The sequence below is a fragment of the Artemia franciscana genome, chromosome 16 (assembly GCF_032884065.1).
Source record: "Artemia franciscana chromosome 16, ASM3288406v1, whole genome shotgun sequence".
Classification (NCBI taxonomy): domain Eukaryota; kingdom Metazoa; phylum Arthropoda; class Branchiopoda; order Anostraca; family Artemiidae; genus Artemia; species Artemia franciscana.
The window spans coordinates 16,528,130-16,555,700 of record NC_088878.1 but is presented as its reverse complement, the minus strand read 5'-3'; the positions used below and the strand labels follow the sequence as shown (position 1 = coordinate 16,555,700).

General features: G+C 34.0%; 1 protein-coding gene across 4 annotated transcripts in view; it reads right to left on the bottom strand.

The window, feature by feature from the left end:
- LOC136037141 (uncharacterized) overlaps positions 1-27,571 on the bottom strand; it is a 152,674-nt gene that overhangs the window by 82,231 nt on the left and 42,872 nt on the right. For all 4 annotated transcript variants that reach the window (XM_065719640.1, XM_065719643.1, XM_065719641.1 and 1 more), the window contains exons 10-12: positions 25,647-25,844; positions 14,810-15,047; positions 7,924-8,253 (exon numbers count right to left, since the gene is read on the bottom strand). In XM_065719640.1, coding sequence (XP_065575712.1) covers positions 7,924-8,253; positions 14,810-15,047; positions 25,647-25,844 — 766 coding nt within the window. The remainder of the gene's footprint in view (positions 1-7,923; positions 8,254-14,809; positions 15,048-25,646; positions 25,845-27,571) is intronic.

The following is a 27,571-nucleotide window of genomic DNA, read 5'->3' as shown; positions in this document are numbered from 1 at the left end:
TGATATTTTGTTTTGTAAGAAATTTTGAAATGTGAAATGAGAAATTAAACAATATTAAAATAAAAAACGCATGCAAAAATACCTATTATACGAAAAAAGTACATGAAATCACTTTTGAATCATCTGATCTTGGATAGGTCAAGGCTCTGTTCCTTATAAAGGGCCCATTGCCGATGCTGCATGCTGCATTAGTTAATGCTATTTAAATACTTTTGTAAATACTTTGTTTTCAACTGATTTTTACGGTTTCTTGTCCCATCAAAGAACAAATATGAAAAAACTATGGGGGCTGGAAAAACAGACGTGAACCTGACTACGTTTTCCAATTCAAAATACAAAACCGCATTAGAAAACTTTTTTGAGACTTTGAATTTTTTTGTACTTTTACTATCGAAACCGCCCGATCACCACCAAAAAACTAATTTTAATAAACAGTTACGCCATATAATGAGTAAAAATGGCAGCAATAAAAAAAATAATACTGAAATTGTATTTCTGAAATCGGCAAAGAAAGTACAACTAAAATCATCAAATTTCAATTCTCGAGCAGGAGAAGTCTAACTTGTTCCTTAGTGCAGGAAAGATAGAAAGGCAGACAACCATTAAAGGAATTTTCCCTGAATTTTGGAAGGTATAAGAGAACAAATGGATTTGAACAAGGTAAAAAAAATTAGAGTATTTAAGGCGAAAACCATAAGCATCACCATGCATGATACATAATCCAGGGAAAAAAGAGAAATAAATACTAGACACGTTTACGTTTAAACTGAATGTCTAAAAGTTGTTTGAGTTTGGGCCTATTTGAGTTTGTTGCGTCCATATATTATCGCTTAGATGTCATAGACCTCTCAAAAAAATAACACATACAATCCAATTTACTACTTGAATATATACATTTAAATATTTAAATAAGCAGTAGTATGTATAAACTTAAGTATTGCTACATATTTTTTATCATTTCGCCATTTCATTCTATTCTTAAGTTCAAGTTTGAGCTAAAGATTTTTCATTGAACATCGTGTGTAAACGCTAAATAATACTTCTGCATGAAGGAAAACTTGGTCGTGACTTCACACATGATCACAAGTCACAAGTCAGACATTAGCTTGACTTCTAACTAAAACCTTCTAGCTAGAAAACTACCATTATTATAGAAGCTTGTAGTTTTAATGAGAGAGTAGAATTTTTTTTAAAGTCATGTCATAAGGGGCATGAATCAAAAATTAGTATGTAACCATATAAAGTAAGGAGCGAAATGGAAACTTAAAACAAACAGAAATTACTCCGTATATGAAAGGGGCTGTTCCCTCCTCAACGCCCCGCTCTTTACGCTGAAGTTTGACTCTTTCTCTCAACTCTACTTTTTAAAACAGTAAAAAACTTTAGCGTAAAGAGCGGGGCGTTGACAAGGGAATAGCCCCTTTCATATACGGAGTAATTTCTGCTCGTTTTAAGTTTTAATTTCGCTCCTTACTTTCAGTCAAAAAACTTCTTTTTTTATTTAATTTCTGAACGTTTTTGAATTAATGCATGCTTTGATTTTGGCTCTAAGAACATGAATAATTAAAACGAAATTTGCATATTATTTTTTTTTTAAGGCTAAGTTGCCCTCCAATTTTTTGGTAACTTAAAAAGGCAACTAGAACTTGTAATTTTTTACGAACGTTTTTATTAGTAAAATATATACATAACTTACGAATTAACTTACGTAACGAACGTAATATTCGTATGTTTTTATTAAATATATGAGGGGGTTTGCCCCCTCGTCAATACCTCGCTCTTTACACTAAAGCTCAAATTTTGTCCCAACTCCTTAAGAATAACCCCTGAATCACAAAGGCCGTAGAATAAATAGTTGAAATTACTAAAAATACTTTAGCGTAAAGAGCGAGGTATTAGGAGGTGAACCCTATATGCGTAATAATTTCGGTTCGTTTTAAGTTTTAATGCTGCTCCTTACTTTTAGCTGAAAAAACTTTTTCATATATATTTTTTTAATTGTTTTTTAAATAATACTAGAAAATCCTGTGCCTCCTTTGGAAATGATCTTCCCCCATGACAAATTCCTCCATGGAAAGATCCCCCAAGTAAACTCATCCCCTAAACCCCTCCAACCCCAACCAAAAATCCCCCTGAAAACGTCTGCAAACTTCCCAATAATCATTACTATATGTAATCATTGGTCTAAGTCTGTAACTTGCAGCCCCTCCCAAGGGGACTGTGGGGGAGTAAGTCGTCCCCAAAGACATAGTTACTAGGTTTATCGACTATGATCACTATGAATAAGATCACTTTCTCAGAATTTAAATCCGGTGACTTTGGAAAAAAATGAGCGTGGGAGGGAGCCTAGGTGCCCTCCAATTTTTTTGGTCATTTAAAAAGGGAACTAGAACTTTTAATTTCCGATAGATTGAGCCCTCTCGAGACATTCTAGGACCACTGGGTCGATACGATCACCCCTGGAACAAAAAAAAAAACAAACAGACAAATAAACAAAAAATACAAAATTCTGTATTCTGGCAAAAAATATAAAATTCCCCATTTTTGTAGATAGGAGCTTGGAACTTCTACAGTAGGGTTCTTTGATACGCTGAATCTGATTGTGTGATTTTTGTTAAGATTCCATGACATTTAGGGGGGTTTCTCCCTATTTTCTAAAATCATGCAAGTTTTCTCAGGCTCGTAACATTTGATGGGTAAGCCTAAACTTGATAAAACTTATATATTTAAAATCAGCATTAAAATGCAATTCTTTTGATGTAACTATTGGTATCAAAATTCCGTTGTTTAGAGCTTCGGTTACTATTGAGCCGGGTCACTCCTTATATTATATTATATTATATATATATATATATATATATATATATATATATATATATATATATATATATATATATATATATATATATATATATATATATATATATATATATATATATATAGCTCTCTTGCGATTGGCCCTCAATCCGGCGGATAACACATACTTTTAATTCTCTTTCCATTAAAACGTTTAAAAATTCTGGGATGTTGCTTGGGTTTACAAGACTGTTTGCTTAGATTTACAAAGGACCGCTTGTAATTGAACCATTCTTCCGACAGCTTTTATTTTTGGACATCTTATAGTACAAACTGTCCGGAACAAAATATGTACCTGCGGCCACTTTCAACAAAATACACATATCTGAGAATAAAAAATGTAATTCTAAAGAATTTGATTTCTTGTAATGAAATATAATATATTACCAGTAAGTCTATATGGTTTCTAGTATTACTAGAGCTAAATCAATACAGCAATTGACCTTTGGGCTACCAATGGACACCTGTTTGAGGGGTCATTCAAGGAGTCAAATTTATCATGACTCATGGCTTCTTTACCCTGATGGTGGCCTAGATGGCTTCTTTGCACTGAATTTTTTTCTTATGAGGGTATAGATTTGAACATTTCACAAGTATTTTGAGGGAAAAAAATCAAACTTTTGGGTTACCATAATTTGATTTAAGAGAAAACAAAAAATAACAAAAAAATAAAAACATTAGCTTTGTCTATTTTGCTAGATTTGATTATAACAATAATATTGAGGATAGTTCGGAGTATCCTGTACTTGAGGGAAAGAGGACTGTTTCCCTTCAACCCAACCCAAGGAGGAAAAAAAATCATGGAAGTGCGGTATTTTTTACTTATCACAACATATGCAATATGATTTTTGTTTAGCAATAGAGTCCCCTTTCGCCTCCCCAAATGATACCCTTAAATTTGCCCCCTGTCTAAGAAAGCTTCTTACAGGTACTGTTGTACGGGTATTCCCAGAGGTTCTTTGGTTTTTAATTATTCATTAATTCGGTTAACATCTTTCTCAAAAGGAATACTAGTTTGTATGTTTTCCCCCAATTATTTTATCTAAGGAGAAGGAATATAGCATATACAACAGAAATACTTATGTTATTAGAGTTTTTGAGGCAATACCATCATTAGAAAGATCGTTTATTTTTTCATTTCTTAGTTATTACGGAAAGACAGCACCATACGTCATGTTACAAAACATTTGGACAATCTTCGATTATATCGGGGATTTATCATTTCTGAATTGGAAACTGAAAAAAATTTGACGCACAAACTATGGCAATCCAAACAAAAATTTATTGCGACTTTTGGTTTCGCCCAAAATACTTCTGGAATATTCAGGCTTATTTCTCGATAAGAAAAAAAAAACGAGCGTCAAGAAGGCATTAAGCCGTCAGTCAGTGTACAGAAGTCATCATAAATTTGACTCCTTGGATGGTCCTTCAAGGTTATTTGAAAGATAATCTGTAGATATTAATAATATATCATATATATATATATATATATATATATATATATATATATATATATATATATATATATATATATATATATATATATATATATATATATATATATATATATATATATATATATATATCAACAACTATGCCGTCGATTTTGAGGCCGCATACCGGCACAGCTACGCGGCAGGCTTGTATATACTGACTCTAATTGTCGCTTGTCTTCTAACCGCAGGCAATGTGAGCCTCTTCTTGATGTCATGGTGTAACCATAGGTTCAATACAACCACCCTGGGATAAACACAAATTCTTCCTTAAAGATATAACCTTTTTAGATCGATTTTGTGGCCTGAAATGTCAAATGCCAGTTTTAAGAAAAAAAAAACTATTTAGCCAGTCTCAAGGAGGGGCCCCGTTACTCGGTAACCGGCAGACTTGTATATATTGATTTCTTTTATAAGCAGCAACCTCCAAATGAATCACCTTTGTTTCCTATTCTTTCCTCGGGAAAATGGAGAGCTCCAAAAGGAATACACATAACGTTGTAGGGTCCCAATGATAGTGATAGCGTTGTTCTAAGGTAATATTCCTTTCTTTTTCACTTTTATTTTTGACTTGGTCTGATTTTTGCTGTCACTCGTCTTCTCATAGCACGATTCTTTGTCTTTCACTTTATTTGTGACACGTTCTAGAGCTCACGCTAAGCTTGTTATTCTTGCTGCCGCTTATGTTCTAACCACATATTTCTTTGTTCTCACCGTGGCATATTTTTTGTTCATCACTTTCATCTTCAATTCATTCGACTCCCATTTGTCACTTGTCTTGTAACCACATATTTCTTTGTTCTTCCCTTTTGTTTTAGACTTTTTTTAATTCGCTTTTCCCTTTAACCGCACATTTCTTTGTTCTTTACTTTTGTATTTGACTTGTTTTAATTCTCGCTGCCCCTATCTTCGAACCGGATATTTCTTTGCTCTTCACCTTTGTTTTTGGCTTGTTGTAATTGTAGCTGACAAAAGTATTTTAGCATTAAAATTTTTGGTTCTTCATTTTCGCTTATCATTACTTTTTTCAATACTCTTTACCTTAGCTACTCGGATTGGCCTTGTCACATTTCTTCCTTTTGAAATGTTGCATGTGTCATTGATATAAAAACGATACGATCACTCCTGGGGAGGGGGGTAAGAAAGGTGTCACCTATTCTCTTGAAATGTACTCATAAATTTGACGCCAATCACATGATTTTTTTTTCTTCCAAAATTAAAGCTTCAAACAAATTTTTTCAAATTCATGTAGATCCTTTTTGCAGGCCAGAAAATCCCAGGATGCCAATTTTCCAAAATATTTTTTACAAGTTCTGATTCTTGCTGTCACTTGCAATTCTCATTGTCACTTATCTTCTAACCGCATACTTCTTTGTTCTTCATTTTCAATTTAGACTCATTAAAATTGTCGTTCTCACAAGTAATCTAACCGTGTATTTCTTTTGTTCATCAGGGTCTAGGCTATTCATTTATTCTCTAGGCATTACGAAACTGCTGAAAACTCCTTTTTCAAAGACTCATTACACTTGGTATTTTATACGTAGCTATGTTTTTTGTGTAATTTAGACTGTATCATAGACACTAAAAGCAACACAACAACTACTGAGGCACATATGACGTAGGTATGCTCTCGAACTTTGCTCATAAAAATGACGTCACACAGAGGATATTTCTTTTCCAAAATTAAGGCTCTTAACAAGTTTTCTTAAAATCGTGACCTATATAGATTGTTTTTTTTTTTGGCCAGAAAATCTCAGAAAATCATGGGCAGATGATATTCTGCTATCACTACAGCTTTTCGCCAATTTATTTGCATTATATCGGCACCTCGAACGGGTTCCCTTTTTTAACAAATAGATAATGGTTTGCCAAACGTCGAGTTCAGTGAAAGACCAGGGACTAGTCTGCCAGAGAACAAAATGAAAACAGATTCACACACGAAAAAAAAACCCACAGCTTTGGGGTTGCTGAGCCCCCCCCCCCCCCCCCCCGCAAAGCTTACAAAAAAAAACAATGATAATGGATAAGTATAAAATATATTTATTATACTCTTCTGCAATAATCGTATTATTAAAAAAGAATAAAATAAAGAAGTTTATTAGTTAAAGTTGAAGCCATATATAATTAGTAAAACAGATTTCTGGAGAAAATCTCAGTTTCAAGACACATAAACGAAGTTTGGAGCATAAAAAATTTGAGTTTTGGAACGAAATATAATTTAAATTCTTCAACTACAACTTTACTGTCAGCATTCATTAGCGGCTATGAAAGACAATATAGTAAAGACTCAAAATAACTTGACTTTTAAGCTTCTCTGTCAGTATTTTATTTTTGTTTGGATTTGTCCTTAAGGTTTAGGGAAGAGGCACATCCTCTGCAGAAGCCAAAGCCATAGTACGACTGGCTCATTGCCAAACCTAGTAGCCAAGTTTGTAGGGCCAGCCAAAGAGTCAGTTTTCTCATTACAGTCAATGAGGAGTAGAATTAAATCGCTTTTGAATTTTCAAAAGGTGAGTGTCTAAACTAGCAGAACACCTACGTTATTGCTGGTCCCGCGAACCTTACTATGAAAGCAAAAACGTGTTCCAATTTAACTTTGAGGCTATAAATCTTTACAACTTGTTTTTTTTTTTTTTGGTTTCTTATACAAATAATTTTCCAGCCGTCACAAAAAGTATCATTGCAAAGAGTTATATTTTTTTTTTTTTTTTTTTTTTTCATCGAACGAAGAGCTGTGGTTTTTTTTTCGTCATTGCAAAATGTCATCTTTTGTTCTGTTGTGACGGAAAGTGCCACTGTTTCTATAATATGTTATTAATAATTACCGATTTTTTCAACTATTAAGATGGCTATCAGGGATGATTAAATCCACAGAGCATTGCAATAACCACGTTCCCTGGAATAAATTTTAGTGCATGCGCAAATTTAAAGCAATAAAACAAACTCCGCAAACTATGTAAAATACATAGGGACAGAACAATCGTGAAAACTACTATATTTTGCAGAAGGGTTGGCCCATAGATGTTATTAAAATGGGGTGAGTCACATCATTATAGAAACTCACCATTCCCGATCATTCTCTTCAGATTTCCTCCTTCCCTTACCCCCCCTCCCACACAAACACGCGCACAAAACAAGTTCTAAGGAAAGTAAGACCTAAATTACATAAGCTGAGAGCCAGAACATCCTGGCCAAAAAAGAAAACAGATACTTGTTTTAGCTTTGAACGACAGAGGAACTTAATCCGTAAATAACCCAATTAATTGCTCTCGTAGTGGGCAAAAAATAAAAAAAAATTAAAGATTTCAATATCGACAAAACCCTATGCAAACACATTTGCGCATAGATGGTAGCCTACCTTTTTTCATTTACCTCATTCTAAAAAAGGAGCTATAAGCTGATGTTTTTAATTACCCCGTTTAGAGCGAACAGCTAACAATACTTTCATCGGAACATAATACTGGCTATAGTTAGCAACTAATTTTTTCCACTATTCAGGTTATAAAGTGCCAAATTCTTTGATAATCTTTCGTATAGCCTATAAAAAGACAAGTACCAAATTATAATTACATACCTGTAGCCACTCGGCTAGTGAAAAAATCTGCAGATTTCTTGTGATATTCACTAGCATACTCCATATATTTTTCCAAAGATTCTTCTGCAGTTGGATAAGAGAAAGAATATCTACTAGGAGGAGACAATGGAGCTGACGCACTTAGGTGTGTGGACTCATCACAAACGACGGGGAAAAGAAAGGGGAGTAGATGGTTAACAGGTAGCTCAGATTCGGGCTCAGTTTGACACTCTTTTGTTTCATAAGTTTTTGTCGGAGAATCTGATACGGCAATAGTGCTTATTGAGTCATTTAGACCTGGTTGTGGTATCAGCTTAACGGCATCTTGATCTGAAAGGAGCAAAAATAGAAAATATAAATTGGGAGTAATGTATATTCGTTGTGGAGGGTAAAACTGATTCATTGTTTGGTCTATATTGCAAATTTATAGTTTACTCATCATCATTTCTGAATTTTGCACATAAAATAATGAGCGTTGTCATGTTGAATTAATCTTAGAAAATAAAATAGATTTCGAAAAGCTCCAAAAGAATTTTATTTAGTTTTTTTTTACTGAGTTTTACTTTTTTAGGTGTGGGGGGGGGGGTTATTCTAAATTGATCTGAATGTCCCCAGTATCTCAAATAACGATTTGGCCATTAACCATATTTAAGACCATATTTCACCAAAATATTGTGACATTAAAACACATTTAAATCTAATCTGCTGCCCGACAAAAATCCCAAACAAACTAGCCTAATTTATGCAGCAACTCTCGCATAAAGTCGAACAAAACAGCATATAAAAAAGTTTTTTGAGTCCATGAAACATCTTATATTACAGTAACAAACATTTTTCCTCGGTACAGCTCTAACATCCACGAACTCTCCGGAGAGCCAATAATTCGATTTATCTCCTGACAAATAATGGAGTAGAAAAGAAAAATTAAAAAGCCCAATCTTCTAGCAACTTCCCATGTAAAGATAATTTCCTTATTTTGAATAGAAAAGCCATAAACAGATGTCCGCCTTATCTTGGCGGTTTTCTTATTAGCCCAGTCAAGATAGACAGCAATGACTTTTATCTAGCACTAGAACATAATAAGCATCAAAAAATCAAGGGATAGACTGTATTAGGAAAGGACTAAGAAAAGAGGTATTGAAAATGAGCTAAGAGATAGGAAAAGTACTTATCAGTCTGAGTCAAAACACACCCAGTGTGGAGTTTAAGAATGCACAATTTTGGCCTGAAGCTAATAGGTTAGGCAAATCTCCCATGTTGTGTCATGAGTTATGATGCATCAAAAACGGATACATTGTAGTTTTCAACACGTCATCAACCAATTCAGGATTAATGATATAATATAGAGGAGTGTAATTTAATCCCGTATTCAACCAGCCAATACTTTTCCACGTAGATTTGCCAATAATTCACGTCAAAATGTCTTCAAATTGTGTAACTATTTCTAATTTCAGTCTCTATTCAGATGGCACAAAAATAGAAACTACCAGTGATTCACAAACATTTCTAAATACAGTTGATTCCGTAGCTTGGATTGTATGTTCCATAAAAATACATATTAATTCCAGCTTATTTAATCCTAGCCTAAATCCATTACTGTTCAACGTCAAGCGTACATTTAAGCAGAATTCTAAAAAGCATAGATGCAGTTCACTAACAAACGGTTTAGAGATTCTACCAGGAAAAGTTCAGTAGATGGCCAAGATAGGCGCTATTCATTCTTCAGTAAAAAAAAGTCTTTCAATGAGAGCATGCTCACATTAGAAATGAATGAACAGGTTTCAAAATTTTTCTTTTTATTAAACGAGTTAATAAGAACCCAATCCGCAATGACTTTTGTTTACGAATGTAAACAAATGGACACAATTTTTATTTTTTAATAGTCAAGATTCTACAATCAACTTCAACCGATGTCTTTAATAAACTAACTATATTTAATTTGTTAATAGAGTTAATAAATTTCCTTTAATAATGATTTTATGTAACGAGTCAGTAAGAACCCAATCAGCAATAACTTTTGCTTACGTATATAAACAAAAGGCCACAATTTTTTTTTTTTTTAATAATCAAGATTTTACATGCTTAATTCTTTGATGTGATCCAAACTCCTCTTGTCTAATTTAAGAGCGTGTAGTTACACTGTCAGAAAAGAGCACAAAGTGCAAGTTCCTTTCTTGGATGCATTGACGCCGAAATTCATGCTGTGACAGAAACAACTTTAAACAGATCTTGCACTCCTCCCAACAAAACCCCCAGATTAAAATTGAGAAGTATACTAACTAAATCAAATCTTATCAAAAAATATCGAAAGATGAGTTTTACAGTCCAGTAAACTTGAGAATCAATTACTTTGATTCACTTTTTTCAATCAGCTACTGCAAGAAGTGTTGATGGTAAATGATGCAAGATGTAGACATTGACATGATGATACAGACAGAAATGATGCACCCATTTTCGGATTTATTAGAACAACGAACAAAGATCCTTTTCAACTACTCCTTCATAAACGTTTCCTCTTATAGGTAATCAAAGCGAGCTATGTGCCTGCGTAATTGTCTCAACCCCCTGAAAAACGCTGTAACAAAGAAAAAAAAACTCATCAGAGAAAGTTGAACATATAGTCTATGACACAACATTAAACAACTCCTTAAAAGCTAGCAGATGGTTTTTGACAGCGGTGAAGCTAAATGCAAAGACTCTAGTCCAATCGATCCAAATGACATGCTTAAGGCTATGTCAAAATAACAGCTTGACTTCTTCGAGCCTTCAGTTATTTCAAATGAATATGACAGCTTTCTTTGGAAAGGTTACTCATTTATTCATACATCCAACTACTTAAATCGCCAGAAAAAAAAGCTACCCCGCTAAGCCCTTGAACACATCATTACAATTTTGAATTGAAACAGCAAATTTCTTTAATGAACCAAGTATATTTAGTTTATCAATAACGTTAGTGAATTTCCTTTAATAATAGAATGGAGTAGCATAAACTCCATGAACTCTTCAAATAGTGTCCCAAACTACCAGTCCTGGTACGTTTTAATAGTTTTAAGTTCTTTTTTTTTGTTATTAGGCATGTACGCAGCGTTTTTTTTTTTTTTTTTTTTTTTAAATAATACTCTCTTCCTCGGCTAGATATAACTTTTACGAGCACTATATTCTTCTAAGAGACTCCATATGGTTCACCTATTTTTTTTTTCCTTTAATAACATGGTCCCCCTAAGAAGCAAGTTCCTCCACACATACCCAAATGCTATTTCTGGCTCTTGTAAGCTGTAAAGCTTAGCAAGCCTACTTAAAGAGCTTGAACGTAGCATGTGCTTCAAACTACCCGCTCCAACCCCTTTTTGATATTGCCAAAATCTTTACCAAGGATAATTACAAGATGATCGAACGTTCTATATCTTAGAAACGTTGGTTATCTTATCTTAGTCTCCAGATAGTGTTCAGTGCCCGTTAGACTGATCATATGTCAAACAACAATTTTTACGAGAAATGTGGTCCTATTGCATTTTTTAGATAGAATGGGAGAAAGGTTGAGATGGCTATGGCATGTTTTGCAAATGAAGGATGACAGATTGCCACAGATTGTTATTTTCGGCCATCCATCTGGGGCCAAGCGAGAAGCAGGTCATCCCCAAATGGAGTGAACAAAGGTTATAAGGAGGGGTCGAAAGAAAACTAAAACTTCTTAGGAGGGGTAAAAAGCGAGGCTTTGAATATATTGGGGTGAAGGAGGAGATTGCGCGGGCATTTTGGCCTTAGGCGGCTTAGAGACGTAGTGAACTGTTAGTAGTAGTAAGGACAGTAGTATTTTAGAAAGTAACGCTGAGTTTCAAATGCTTGGTCGTTTCAGAAGCAAAACAACCATACAGCTGGCGATTACCCAATTCCCAAGTCTGTCGGCATACTTTTAAGTAACTAATGGTGCCAAGACTACTAGTTAAAAAATATTATTTTATCATTCTGTAAGTTTACACCTGACCAGAAGAGATTAGATGCGTTAAAAACAAGTTCTTCTCCTTCCCCCTCAAAACCTCAACCTTTTGGAAATTTTGGTTAAAAAAATGCTAAACGATTAATATTCAAGTATGTCAGCCAAACGAAATACAAAGCAGTTCTCATTTTAGATAAAAATCAATACTCCTCATAAACTTATGAGTTTAGCAGAGTTTGATATTGATAAACCAAGTTTTCGGAAAAAAATGAGTTAATACCTTCACAGACATGAGCTTTCTTAGAAATCTACTGCAGTCAATGCTCACCTTGTTTTGCTTCCAGACTGACTATCTTGCAAGATTTTGTTCTTTAAGGGTACTGAGGGTTTGAGCCTTACCATGGTAAAAGAATAGTTGAAGTCTCATTCATGTATAAATCGCTTAAACTTTTTGCCAATCACTAATGACGAAGATACAAAACTATCGATCGAAAGTTTTCCCTCCATTTGTAATGCAATCTTCAAAGTAAAATCATTCACCAGTACTATACGATGGTACCATACAACAAAGAATGTATCCATTTTCAAATTACAACAGCTTAAGGTATTAAATTGTAATATTACATTTTATATAATAAACTTATAATATAATTTCAATTATGATTTTTTTTTTTTTTTGCAATACAAAAGTACATGTTAGTGAGGCACTAGTGACCCCACAAAAAAACATACCAGTGAGAATTTCTTATAAATCAGTGAACAGAAACTTCAACTATGTCTTAGGCTCCAACTTTCTCTACATATAGTTTCACGACATAGAAAGTCCTCAAAATCTTTCAATCTGCCTTAAATTAGACATCTTGGTGCAAAAAGGGACAATTTCACAACCCTCAATTTAACAGAAAAAAAAATAATTTTTTTAAATATTCAGTTCAAAAATAATCAACATCCCAAATCTCCCAATGAATGTCATAAATAAGTTGTTCTTTAACCACAATTTATTTCTGATTTTTTAAAATATGAAAATCTTTCTGACTCAATTTAAGCCTAATCATAGAGATTTAAATTTTGGTATGATTCTTGTTTTGTATGTTGTATGATCCCATGTCTACTTTTTCTACTAAAATACGTTTATGAAGAATGAGTTAACTGAAAACTTTAGCGCACTTTTCCTTACGGCTGCACGATTTTTGCCCCTTCCCTCCAAAGGTATATTTCGGCTTTTGGTCAGATAGTTTTTTTTTAACACTGATCATTAATCATTTATCAGATCACCAATGCAAATGGCATTAAACAAAAACCTATTCATCACACACCATTTCGGAAATTTCGAGGGCTATCTTCTTCACTGTTGGAATACAAATCGAGAACGGATTAGATAATGACTGAGCGAATTGAATGAACTTATTGACTCAGCTCAATACAACACAGCAACAAAATGATATTACGCCCCAAAGGAGAGCAGAGCACATAAATGTTGGGACTTGCAAACATAAGGATTGCATTCATAAACATTATAAAAAGTGAATAAATAGATAAAAATTGATGACAAAACTAGAACATGAAAATCCAGAAGAAATAAAAAGACAAAAGTAATTACAGGTAGGTAGTGCACAAATGGATACCTCAACCTGGACAAATATACAAAAACAATAAAAGAAAACATAAAGGGCTTACGCTCGATCATCGAAGCTTATTGAATAGTAATTAACGCTTCTTTTTCAAATTATACTATTTATGTCTAAATTACTCGGTTGGGATTTTGTCTCTCAATCTATATTCATTTGAGATTAAGGTTATTTGATATTCAGTTGAAGTAGATCTTCTAAAACTGACAGGAAGAAGTCGATACCGAAGAAGGCAGGCAGAATCAACAGAAACCTCTCGTAGTAATATTAATTTTCGTAAAACGAAGCTAAGTCTTTGACTGGGTAAAAAAAAAACAGCTAAATGTCGAAGGACTAGGCTACTATTCTTCACACAAAAATGCAAACATTTACTTGGAATTTGGTCCGCAGGAGCCTATAGCCAAGGAGAGTTCGGCTCAGAAATTTAAGACTTTTGAATTACAGTGTTTCCAACCTTCATAGTTTACAGATTTCACATATCATTGAGTGAATTGTTAACAAGAGTCATAAAACATGTTTTTATCCCTGGCTGGAGGGCTTACATTCTCATGCGAATACCTCAACCTTTTATTCGCTTTTAAAGTCTACGGGGGGAGGGGTACGAAATTTGCCTTCCTACAATCGACTAAACTACAATTACAAACTACAACTGAACGCAGTGGCCTAATTTTGCAATTATTAATAGGTGTTTCTGAGGGATTCTCAGTGGTAAACTTGGAGAAAAAAGTGTTTTTAGCAAGAAACACTTATTCTGTGACTATAAGGAACGTGTCAAGATTTCCTTTTTTTTCAACGAGAAAATTCCTGTTCTCACAACACATTTGTCAGCTAAGCTGACAAATGTTTTCAGCAAGACTTTCAAGTTGAAAAGGCAACGTAAAACTAGTTATTCTGAATTCAAGGGATATTTCAAGAGATATTTGATTTCTCCTTTTTCTAATCAGAAACACAAATCTAAGCTGTAAAAAGTTATTTAATTCATTTGTTTTGTTCTTGTGTGCAAGACACCATGTTTCTGTGTTTTTAATACTTCCATAAACCCGGTTTTTAGGTAATTAGCATTTTGATAAAGAGGCCCATGCTGCCTAATTAACGAACAATTTCCTTTGTTAGCAGTTCCAAATGATATCGAAGTAAGGTGTGGCTAATCAATTAAAGAAGAACATCCATTAAATCCTCGAATCCTTTTCATGCCTGAAAGCATACTTAAAGGAACCTTAGCTTTGTTGACGACTATTGTAATAAGCCTATTTACCACATCCACGTAAGATATATTTGGTTTCATGTAAATATGAGAATTGCATAAAAGAAAACAACTTACTAATGCTTGGCGAAGAAAATGACTTTTGCTTTTTGATTCCAGGCTCTCCCATAGATGTGCTTCCGGTGAAGCAATGGCTATGGTATCTAAGCCTCCTCTTTGGAAACTCTCGCTTTGTCTCAGGGAAAGAGCCTCCAGCCACAAAACTTAAAGTGTCTTCGTCGGCTATTTCTTCAAGAAACCTTTTAGCAACAATTTCTTCTTTTTGATCAGAATCGTCACTTTCTTTATCATTGGACTAGAAAGGACAATCATAAATTGACAAGGGGAGGCTTAGCAATAAAACTTGTATAAATTTCAGAATAAGCAGCTAAAGTTAAGCAATTAAAAATTAAGTTCGTTTATTTTGATAACAATGGATATAAGAAGTAAACAATTGTAAAAACAATCTTCTAGGATAAATATGATACGTTCCAGATAAAAACTGAGAATACTTGACAGAAAAAAGCCACTCTGAATCGCCTGACTGTTGCTTTGAAAAGAAATATAAAACTTTGATCCACCTTGAACAGCCGATGAGACATCTTAGACAATATAAAAATTAACACTTAGCTCAAAAATATAATACAAATGATGACTATTAACTATATTGGAATAGTGTCCGCACCTATCATAAGGGAAGATTCGCCCTCTACCTCTCAGCGGTAGGTCCATGATTTTGAGAGGGAAGGGAGAGGGGCACGGCCATATATAAAATTTGGCCCTTTTTCTTTTCAGACCCAATAATCAAATTAAATTCTAGCCTTGATGATTGACAGATTTGTATAAATGTAAGTATTGGAATGGTAACCACGGCTGCTACCAGATATTAGCGCGGAAATGGTGCTGCACCACTTATTGGAGGGGAAATCCTCGCTGGCGCCAAATATTGCAATGGAATGCCACGCGGTTACCACTACTGTACCGTAAATGTAGAGTATTATAGTACCCGTTAACGTTATACCCTGCTCCAGGGTATGGTAACCTGATCGAACGATCAAACGGGCCAAACTCTAGGCCAGGGGTCCAACCAACCTGGGTCACCACTAATATCTCTAGCTCTCCTTGGAGAGTAAATGGGCCCCCTGTCCATATACTAGTGACGGTATTTATCGCGAACTCTTTTCCTACCATGCCTGGGTCCCTCGAAAAATAATCTTACACGGCTGGAGAAAATAGCTCACTTGTATTCTTCCAAAGGTCACTTGACAAAATACACATATATATCAACTCTTAAAAAACAGACTCACTAAACAGGGTGTCAATGTAGACCCCAAAAACAAAACACCACTTCTGTACAAAAGCACTTTCTGTAGGGGGTGAACCTTAGGTTGGCTCTGGCCAATCCGCTAAATTAAAGTTCAAATCCTTGGCATCTTTTAAATAATATGTTTCAATGGCCCAGAACAGGGAGACAAAATGAAATTTAGCTTGCAAGCTTACTTATTGCAAAACAAGTATAGCAGATCTGAGCAATTGTAAGTACGGAAACGAAAACAGGTCACTTATCTGGAAAAGAAAAGAAACAGGGGTGAAACCCCAACAGTAGCCAAAACTACAAAAAATCAAACTGCAGCTTAGCCAAGATGAGCCCATCCTCCTGGATCCACCACAGATATTTTTTACATCAACTGCATCTTAAAAAATACATATTTACCCAGTTTTGTTTCACATCCCTCCCACACTAAATAAATCCCTCCCACATAAAATAAATTCCTTTATAGCTACTTGATGAAATGACAATCCTTTACAAACATTAAGAAGACTTTACTTGTTTTAAAACTGGACAATTCATATGACGTTTGTTTTGAATATCGCCAGTTGTATTAAGAAAACTGTTTTTTCTTTTTTTTCAGGGAATAATTTTTTAAACAAAGGCCCGAAAAAGCGACAAAAAAGTGTTTTAGTAAACAAAAACGGTCTCTCTGAACCAAAACGAAGCATTTACGAGTTTTCTATGAAAGCATCAGGACTTCAAATTTGACCAACTAGTGACCATCTAAAACAGTTGAAACTTTCCCTCTTTGAGATGTCTTTTATGATTCCCTTAGTCATCGATCACTAATAATCAGGCTTACTGAGAGCCAATTCGATAGGAAATTATCTTCTTGGACACCAGAAACACCAATTACGCTTTGGCATTCAAACGACTAAAGGGGCACTAGCCCAACTCCTATTTATAGTAATTTTCGCTTAGTTTGCGTCTCAATTGTTCACTGATAGCAATTTCTGGTCGTTTTAAGACCAAATTACTAGTTAAATTTATTCTTGCTCGTCTTTGGTGCAATGTAGCTCTTTGCTATGTTTGAAAAACTTCTTTTTTGAGATTTCTTTTTAATTAATTCCTATTCATTTTTAATTGACTTTTTTTGTTAATAAAAGGAATTTTTGTAAGCTTTTTGTCGTTTTTTGTTTAAGAATTAAGATTCTGGCTTCCTATTTCTATTTTGGACACAATTTGGTCACACATTTTAATAACAGTTTTACCGTAGAATTTCGGATCGATAAAGAACGGGGATAGCATTCAAATACATGGACTGAAAACCTGCATAAATTTTAACCTTCTATAGGGCAGAGGTCAATTTTAAAATCTTGTTACAACCTTGAACAAGGACGAATATTGATTGATCATTTGTTATAAGAATCTTAATGCAATATAACTTGTTTTAAATGTTTGAAGAAATGCATTTTAGCTCATTTATTAAAATGACTTCTGTTTCGCTTTTTAGAAAATAAAAATGAAAACAGGCCGTCGAGAACCAATGCAACCTGGATGTTTCAACTTAATACCCTTGGCTGTTCCTGAGATATTAGATATATCCCCTTTTGACAACATTGATTCTCCTTGATGACAACATTGACAACATTGATGTTCCTTGGCATTCCTTGAAAGTTTAAACTTCATACCCTTAGCCTTTCCTGGGATATTGCGGATACGCTTTTGACAAACTACACCTAAGCCTACATATTATTTTTTGATTTAGTTTAAAAAAAACCCGTCTCAATATCACCTTAAAATTTAAACTTAACACCTTTAGTCGTTCCCAAGATATTGCACATACGTCCCTTTGACAACATAGATACATACAACGTGTCTTTATTTAGATCACAAAACCCCTCAACATGCCCCGAAATTTGTAACTTAATATCTTTGGCCTTTTCAAATATCCAGTATCAATCATGCCCACCTTCCCAATAATAAAATCTATATAAAAACAATGGGCAATTGCGTAATTTATAGCCCTTGCGCCAGATACAGTGGGAGTTATGTCATCCCTGGAGCCATAATTATTGGCACTTCTGACTATTTGGAACAAAACTGTTATCTCAAAAATTTTGATCGGATGTCTTTGGGGGTTGAGGGGGAACAACAGCTAAAAAGGGCTTGGGAAGGGGGCTAGCAGCCCTCCGAACGCGTTTGACATTCAAAGGGCACTAGAACGCAAAAATTTATAAAACAAAATAGCATAATTGACTGGAAATTCCAATCTTGTCCAAACTTTACATTAAAATCCAAAGTTTTAATCCTCAAGCAGAAAAACTGAAAAAAAAACAAATCGCAAATATTCGTAATTTTAACCAACAATACAACTTTTCAAATTAAAAAAACAAAACAATAACTAATTTCAAAACCTTACCAAACAGGAAGTGATTCAACGAAAAGTAAAGAGCCATACTAAACCTAAGATGAGCAGAGATGAAGCCATATACTAATTCAAACTAAAAACGACCAAAAATAACTACCAATCATTAAATTGAAACCAAAACGAACAGAGACTATAATGAACACTTACATCAAACATAAAGATAAAAGATACCGCTATAAATGAATATAAAAACTCCTAAAAGAACCTAAAATAAAATGAGTAATCAGGTAAAACTCAAGAAAACAGATGTTACTACAAACCGAAGTAGGACTACGGTCCCCTAAGCCTACTAAAGACCAGAGTGTCAATTTAGCTTTACTGAGAGCAAATTATATTTTAAAAATATTTATATTTATATTTATAATATTGAAACATCAAAAATGCTGAGACTTACAAGATTTTTTTTTTTACAACACAATAAAGAATCAGTCATTATGTATTAAACAATTAAGTCTACATTCATTAGTTCTTTCCACTAATCTTGACTATTATAGCGATTTCTTTTTTTTTTTCGTCGATTTTTTTTTTACAAATAAAACCACTATGTTAGAATTAGGCTACGTTTCTAATAAAACACACCAAAAATCAAGCCATTTAGAAGGTTTCAGGGAGAGGGGATAGGATCACTCTTACTTGTTAAACTTGATTAGTCTTGCCGATTTATTTTTTGTTGTGTTACTAGTGATGTTATGAAAAATAAAAAAAAATACTGCCTAAAATGCAAATAATTTTCGTTAAAATATAAATAACGATTTAGGGTTTTAGTTAGTTTCAAGGTCTTTAACCCTACTCGTACTTGTAGTAATTTCTGTTTGTTTTAAGTTTGGCTTGATAATTCCTTTTAATTTCTATTCGATTTAGATTCATTGCATCTGCTATTATTGTTTAATTTGAATGTTCAATTTAATTTATATTTGTTTTGGGTTGCACTTATTAATTGACAGTAATGATAAGTTCGTTTTAGGCTTTAACTATTTTATGCCTTCATTTATGCTCGCTTCAGGTTTTAATACAACTCTTTACTTTTCTTAGAGCAAATTTTATATTAATTAGCAGAAAATATGTGAATTTTAATTTTTGGCAATTGAAGAACGTTCCACATATACATATTTTTTAACAACTTATTGTATAATTTGTTGTACAGTATAATCTTGTACACTTCTTTCACACGCACTGTAATATGCTAAGTAATTATTGCTCATTAATTATTACCAATGAATATTTATCTGTTCATAAATTAAGTGACGTAGTTAGTCGACCACCTGGAGTATACGTTCCTTCTCAAACATTGGTTGGAAAATTATAAATAAATATATTTGTTTTGAAGGCGCAGTAGATCCCTCTATCAAAACCTTCATTTAATCAGTTGTAAATAATACGTTTATCTTACTTTTGATCGAAATAAATTTTGCATTAGCCAGATTAATTTTTACCACCTCCAAGGTTAACCCATCCTTCTTCTTCATATATTGAGGAAAATAATGGGTACATGGCTGGAGTTGTCATGGTTTAAGCTAAAATAGGAAAATAATTCTTGTCGTAGTAGGACTGAAGCATTCAGAGGCCAAATAATCCGAGTGAATAATAGTAATCATACTTTTACATTCAATATTGTTGAACAACTCTTATTTTCTATATTTCATTTCAACATTGGTTTGAATACAAATGACTCAAATGTATTAATGCTGAAGAGTGATTAACAAATTAAACTGTTTCTCACAAGATGATCGGCATAACACGACCAAAACAAGCAATATATACGTTTCCGTAAATGTCCAGAAGTTTAGTTGATGTCGAAACTCACCGGTGAATTTCCAAAATCCCTTATTCTCTACTTGGATTCAATTAGCTTTAAGCGTAAGCTTTTTCAGTCTTATGCAAGCTATAATGGCAAAAGCTGAAGTTATGTTAGGTTAGATTATGTTAGTTTAGGTTAGATTAGGCTAAATTTGGTTCTAAGTATCAGAAATGGGTTAAAAACCTAACCCAACCTCACCAAACCTAACCTATTCTAACTTAACCTGTCATCACTAAACCTTGCATCAAATTGAAAAAGTTGACTGGCAACGCTGATTAAATCCAAGGAGAAAAAAAGGTATTTTTGACATTTACCGGTAAATGCCGACATTTACCAATTTGCGGACATTCAGGATAACATACATACTTCATACATTTTATTTTCCTTTTCTTGAAGGGTAATAGCCAATTCGGGGCAAAACCACTCAGAAACAGAGTATAATTGTAAGAATAAAGTTTAAATATTTCCTAAACTGAGTCTGACATCGTATCCGGGTATACCCTAATCTTGTCTTTGAAAATGATTTAAGACTTTCGGATTCTTGATAAGTTCCCTTGAATTAAGCACGTTAAAAGGAACTCAGGCAATCATTTTTGGCAGTCAAAAATCAAAACAAATCTAAGTACGTTTTTGGTTGTTGATGCTTTATAAAGCCTGTGATAAATTAGTATAAAGAAGCAACAAAACATCGTTTTTGTTTTCTCAGGACCAGCGGCCTGTAGCTCAGAGACAATCAAAAGTAAAGATTTAAGATCTTTTCCATTGTGGGGATCATTAAACGGAGAACAAGATTTTCTCTTGCCTCTGCAAAATTCCAGTAATTTCTATAGAAAAGTGTTTTTCCTAGTCTGGTAAATAGCATAAAAAAGCAACAAACCGAAACTGTTTGGACTCCATAAGAAAACTTCTAAGGGTTCGGGCAAAGTTGGACTAATGAAGAGAAAGGAACTATCTCTGCCAGATCCTGAGATAGAAATTGCTCTCTTATGGATCTTTAGCTGAAACAATTCTAGGAATGCTTTTTACAGATTTGAAAAGACTTTTTGTTTCAAAAACTTTCGATTTTGATCAAAATATGGGGAGAGGGGAGTCGCTGAGTTTTGTGATCAGCACATCTACCAAAAAAGCTTACTGGTGCTCAACTAAACTCGTTGGGACTAGTTTTGTGTTTTTTCTTGTGTCAAGACATAAGCTGACTGTTCTAAGGGGGGAGGATTTATCCCTACTTGGCATCGGTACATCTACAAGAAAATGTTGTCAAATATCAACCAAGCTTTGTCGTAGTAGGAAACTAGTCTCCTAGTCATGCGCTTTGGGGATGATAACTCAATTCATTTTCTGTAAGGGTTGGGGGAGAGAATAGAGCTCATGCAATCCTGTCCTCGGGACACCTTCCGGAATTTTTTTTAGTCTTTTGAAAAATGAAGGCAAAGTAGCAGCTTAAGTCCTATCTGAGGCCTTCAAGGTTTAGGAAATGCCCAACCTCTTTGGGAGAAAGGGAGAGGGGGATACATTCTAGACATAAGGAAATCAATCCTAAGAGATGCCATATGAGCTTCTAGGCCTAATTTCATTATATGATCGCGTTGCGGTTTTACAGCTGTACACTGTTCATTTTGCGGACGGTCTATAACCACTAAAATCACAAAAAGCAAAAGTCACAAAAGCAATCAAATAATTGACTATGAAGATAGCGAGGTCCGTAAAAATCAGGCTTCACTGTATCTATTTTATCTTTACTTCGTGCACATAAAACTTATTTCTAGAGCAGTCAAGCTCCATGAACTTACAAGTTTTTCACACGAAACATAACTGCATGCTGATGCCTATGCATGCGTCAACTATGACGCCTGAGTCACATTTGCTTCAACACTTAACAAGGTCCTGACATCGAAGATCTAGTCTATCTATAACAAGGAATGTTAAAAGGGAGAAAGATGTTGAAATACTGGGATGATTTTTCTGATGTGGAAAGCAGATAGTAGAATCAGTCTTTCCCAAAAGCCAGCCTCGGAATTATTTCATGTTCCGCACCTCGAGCTTTCTCCCCTCAAAATCCAATAGGGGAAAAACACATTTTTAGGAATAGCATGCAATCTTTTTGAAATGAGTATTTTACCACCAACATTTTTTTGACAAAATTTATATTTTCAAACCAAATTAAAATCAATTTTTACCCTACAACCAGCCCTGTCTTCAATAGCAAAGTGCATCTATACTTTTCTTCAAGATATTAACCAATAATTCACTTGAAGAAAACTACAGTTAATGTTAGAATTGAATCTCTTTCAAATTTCAAAAGAATAATCTTCTATCCAGATTCTGCTGATGCAGACATAACGGTCGCTGAAAAGAATCAAAGCTATTAGACACTGAGGATAATTATTCTGGAAAGGTCAGCAAATGAGTCTATTCCCCAAGGATCTGGGTATTGACGTTGAGTTTCAAAAGGAATCCTCCAATTATTCTTGTTTGTCTAAAGAAAAAAGTCCTCACTGCTATATTTTTCTAAGAAATGAATCGCTGATCAAGGGAAAAATACGCTCTAGAAGGGGAATTCTTAAAGAAACTTTGTATTTCCCTTGGGCAAAGACTATAGGAAACTAAAAAGAAATGACAACATAGAAAAATTACGTTAAATTGACCTTGCTGCAGTTTAATGTCGCTATGCTGAATAGCTTATAATCATGCTCCTTTTCTTCACTAACATAATTGGCTAGACAACTTAAACGATTAATTAATTTAATAATAAAAAAAAATACGTTTGAAACTCAAATAATTAATATTTTCAGGGGGAAAGGTATTTTCCTCTCAATGTTTGTCATTCGTGAAAATTTTTATTACGGATATTTTGCAATTCGTTAAGGTGTTGACAAAGTAGTGCATAGGGGGGGGGGGGGTTAGGCAATTCAAACTAACGGACGAGAAGCGCTAAACTTGTCCAGGATGAATTCTTTAAAAAAAAAATCACAGAATATTTTTACAAGTTATTTGATGAATTAATACTATAGGGTACTGAATACTAAAATTATTCAATAAGAGATTGGGTTATAATAACCCAGAGGAACAAAATTTGTGCGTAAAAATAGTTTCTTTGTCATTCTAAAACAACTTTTAACGGAAAATTTGAACATGCAATAAGAACTATTCTAATGCTTTTAGTTCTTGCGCAAAGCTTATTTAATTTCATTGTTCTGCAAAACTTGGATGTTTTGAATTCTGAAATTAATAGATAGTTTTAAGAGAAGATAGTTTTCAAGTCAGTTTTATAGACCGAAATCAAAATAATAAACTACACAAGTCGAAAAGGTTAATCCGTTCCCAGCGGAATCAAGATATTTGACGGACAAAAATAATATTAGACAGATGAAAAGCATACCCTCAAAGTTGTGAATTATGAGTGAAACAGTAAAATAAAACAGGGGATCTTAATGCGAAATGTAATTAAAACTTGCATCTGCACGCCCTTTGGCTAAGGGCTCAGGACTGTTTAAAAACAAAATCGAACAAATATTGGTTCAAAAAAATACGCCTCGAAAAAGAACCAATAAACCGCTTTTGATATATATATATATATATATATATATATATATATATATATATATATATATATATATATATATATATATATATATATATATATATATATATATATATATATATATATATATATATATATATATATATATATTTTCAGGGGGAAAGGTATTTTCCTCTCAATGTATGTCATTCAGGAAAATTTTTATTACGGATATTTTGCAATTCGTTAAGGTGTTGACAAAGTAGTGCATAGGGGGGGGGGGGGGGGGTTAGGCAATTCAAACTAACGGACGAGAAGCGCTAAACTTGTCCAGGATGAATTCTTTAAAATGCTCCAAAACCTTTAAAATTCTTTAAAATGCTCCTAAACCTATTTTTTCAAACCAAATTTAAAATTATACCCACAAGCCATTGGGCCAAGGAGACAGCAATATACAAAAAAAATCAACCCAACTAGAAATATTTGTCACCCGAACAAAGGAGTAAAAAAAAAAATGCAATAGCCTGAAACTTACATTTGTAAGTTTCTAAGCCATGAGGACCTAATACACACGGTAAAAGTCCCTGTCCCTTGATCATCAGATAAATGACCTTTCTCGTAGTTTATTATTTCTTTTTAAGCTCAGTGTTGGGCGCCTTGCCCCAGTATCAGATAAATGTCCTATTGTCCTTTATCAAATTTCTCTATGCTTATTTCTTTCTTTTTTTTTTCTTTTTCCACGACGATCTTTTACGTCTTGAATGAACAAGGCATCTAATTAAGAAAATCAGAAAAATCTAGACACCAGGACAACCAGGGTTTCCTGGTCTTCTTTAAGTTTCGATTAACCAAACATTGATTGTGATAAATTGCACAGTTACGAATTGTCACGGTTGTCAGAATTTCAAAAAGTATACGCCCCACGCAGAGGCTATATTTTTCGTTCGTGTAGTTCTTTTTCAAGTTATTCAAGTTAGTTCGTTTTTTCGCTCGAGAAACAATAGTAAAATTCTTGCAGTTTTCCACACAAATATTTTTTTTACTACCCTAGGTTTAGATTTTGGAGGGTTCGATACGATTTGTGCTTCAGAAAAATTCGACTCCTAGTTTGATGAGGGTATCTTGAGAGACAAAATTTCCCTGAGGCTTTTGAGCATAGACAGACGTTACCCGTTCGATTGTATCGGTGGGATACCCCTTTCCCTAGCCTAGCAAGGAGCGTGGCAACATGAATAGTGATTGAAGGATAGCGTCTCAGGGAAATTCATGAGGAGAGGGCAGGTTTCTTCTTCCCCGGGAAAGTACCTCGGCACGTTGGGTGACACGAGCACCAAAAGAATTAGATCAAATAGTGGACTAGAATACTTTATTTTTCAAAAGCTTGAAACTTTTAAGGGTCATTACTTAAACTAAGAAGACATCGATTGGAAGGAGAGGGTAGTTAGGAAATTGAAAATAGGCCAAGGCTAATAATACCTTCCTCAAAGCCACACCGGGTCCTACATGGCAGTATTGCATAGTTATATGCAAGTTTTTATTATAAATAGTATTTAATCATGTTTTAAAACTGTGTAACACAGACGAACGAGATCTGAAATATATCTGCCAACAAACATAAGATAGTCGAGCTGATTTTCCGCCATGTATTTTAAGCATGCTTAGATAGTGAAGAAGCAAATTGAGGTATAGCCTACCCCTGTTTCTAAAGTATTATATCTCAACACAGATATAGCTCTCTTTTAGCATACACATATTACAAGAGTAAGGAAATCCAAATAATAATTCACGAAATAATTATACAAGCTAATAATAATAATAATAATAATAATAATACCAATAATAGTAAACAAAATATACAAGGGGTTTTTAAGGTAAGTTGCTTTAAGGAAATACCTCTTCACCAGAACTATCTTGGACTCTCTCGCCTTCAGCCGTCTTTTCTGGGGTTGTGGTCTTGCTTGGCGATAAAACAGCCGAAACTTCACGATCTTCTTGAGTCACAACATCGCTGGGGCAAATGGATGGCTTAACACTTGGCAAAGGTTTTTTCGACTTGCTAAAATTTGCATCGGTGAACTCCACTGGACTAGACTATAATAATGATATATTACAATGTGGACAAATTCAAATTTCAAATTACTGTTTTTCGGATCCAAACCAAACAATTGAAAGGTAAAAGCGCATATAGGTGCAAGATAGTCATATAGCTCAATATTATAATAAATTATTACGGAATAGGTAGAACACTTTCAAAGCTTCTCCATAGAGGCTCAACTGTCACAAGCAGTGTCTCTGACCCTTCATACGGTTGACACAAAGTGAATCAGGTGAAAAAAAAGCATACATATAACATCTTTTAAATTCACTGTAATAAGAAAGAAAGAAAAAGAGAGAAAAGAAAAGAAAAAAAAAATAATAATACTATAGGGGCAGCAAGTACATACCATATCCATGATGTGGGGTCACACTCACCAACCAAGAAAGAATTACACCTTAATTTAAATCTCCTCAATAACAAACAAAACTAAAATTTCTTCATATTCTTCATATTATTATCCAAACTATTCCATAATTTTACACCCTTGATAATAAAGGAAAACGTGGACCTGGCAGACACTGTAGGGGGAGTATGATAATCATTCTCACCCCTATTAGTTTTGTTATATATATTCCTTCGGCTATAAAACCAACCGTTAAAAGACTCCAGCAGCTGGTTCAAATTGTACCTATGTATAAACACTAACATATATAAAAATGATGAAGACCCGCCACCGGCAATATCCTAAGATCCCTATAAACTTCTCATTTGTTTTATTTCTTTTAGAGGTGATCTTACCAAGCCAATGGTCCTAAAATATCAAGTGGGGGTTCATTCCAGCAGAAATTGAAAGTTTCTATTACTTTTGTTGAGTATCAATAGAGACTGTGCCAGAGGAAACTGTGGCACAGTTTCCGTCACTTTCTAGCGCAAAACAACATTTTTGGCAGAAAAGCTCGAAAGGGCTATCGAACAAAAATTCTGAAAGAGCCAATCAATCAAAATTATCAACAAACTAATCACGGAATTATCAAAAACTTTGATTCCACTAGTTTTAGAAGCTAGGATGTCACGTCAGTGGCGCATTCGGTCTTAAAGATGCACGTTTTCCATACAAAATAAACCAAACACACCAGGATATTAAGCTTCATTTACCCAAATTTATCCATTTATTGCTTAACAAAGTTATGTACACATTAACAAAATTATGTTTGGTTCTGATCCTGTATTTTTTTTTCTTAATCAACTATGGCAATCCTTGGATTTATTAAACAGATCAAATAAAGAAAGTTGTGTAATTGTGCATCAGCTATTATGAAGGAGGGACAGTGGATATTTGTGTAGATGAGGGGGGGATATTGATCCTCAAAAAGTGTGTTCTCATGCACAAATTTTCTAACTCTTAGTAAATCTTCTGGTAAATATAGAAGGAGGCTGGGGACGGGGAGGGGTTAATTAGAAATTAACCTCTAATCTCCCTTTATCCCTAGGAATATTTTGAAGCAAGCCTTTGCTATCAGTTCAGCGGAGTAAAAGCTCTCCTCTTATTGTACAATTATAATTTCTCTGTAAAATACACAATTATTATCATTAAACAGCTTAGCAGCTGTTTAAAAAGCTTACCAGCTGTTTAAAAAGGGTGAGGCTAGGAGGCACCAAGAGCATCACAAGAAAACTTTTTAGGGTTGAGATGGCTGTTTCTACCATTAACTTTGTTTTAATAAGATTTAAATGGAAATATATCTCACTTTATTACTTATATACATTTTTAATGTGTCTT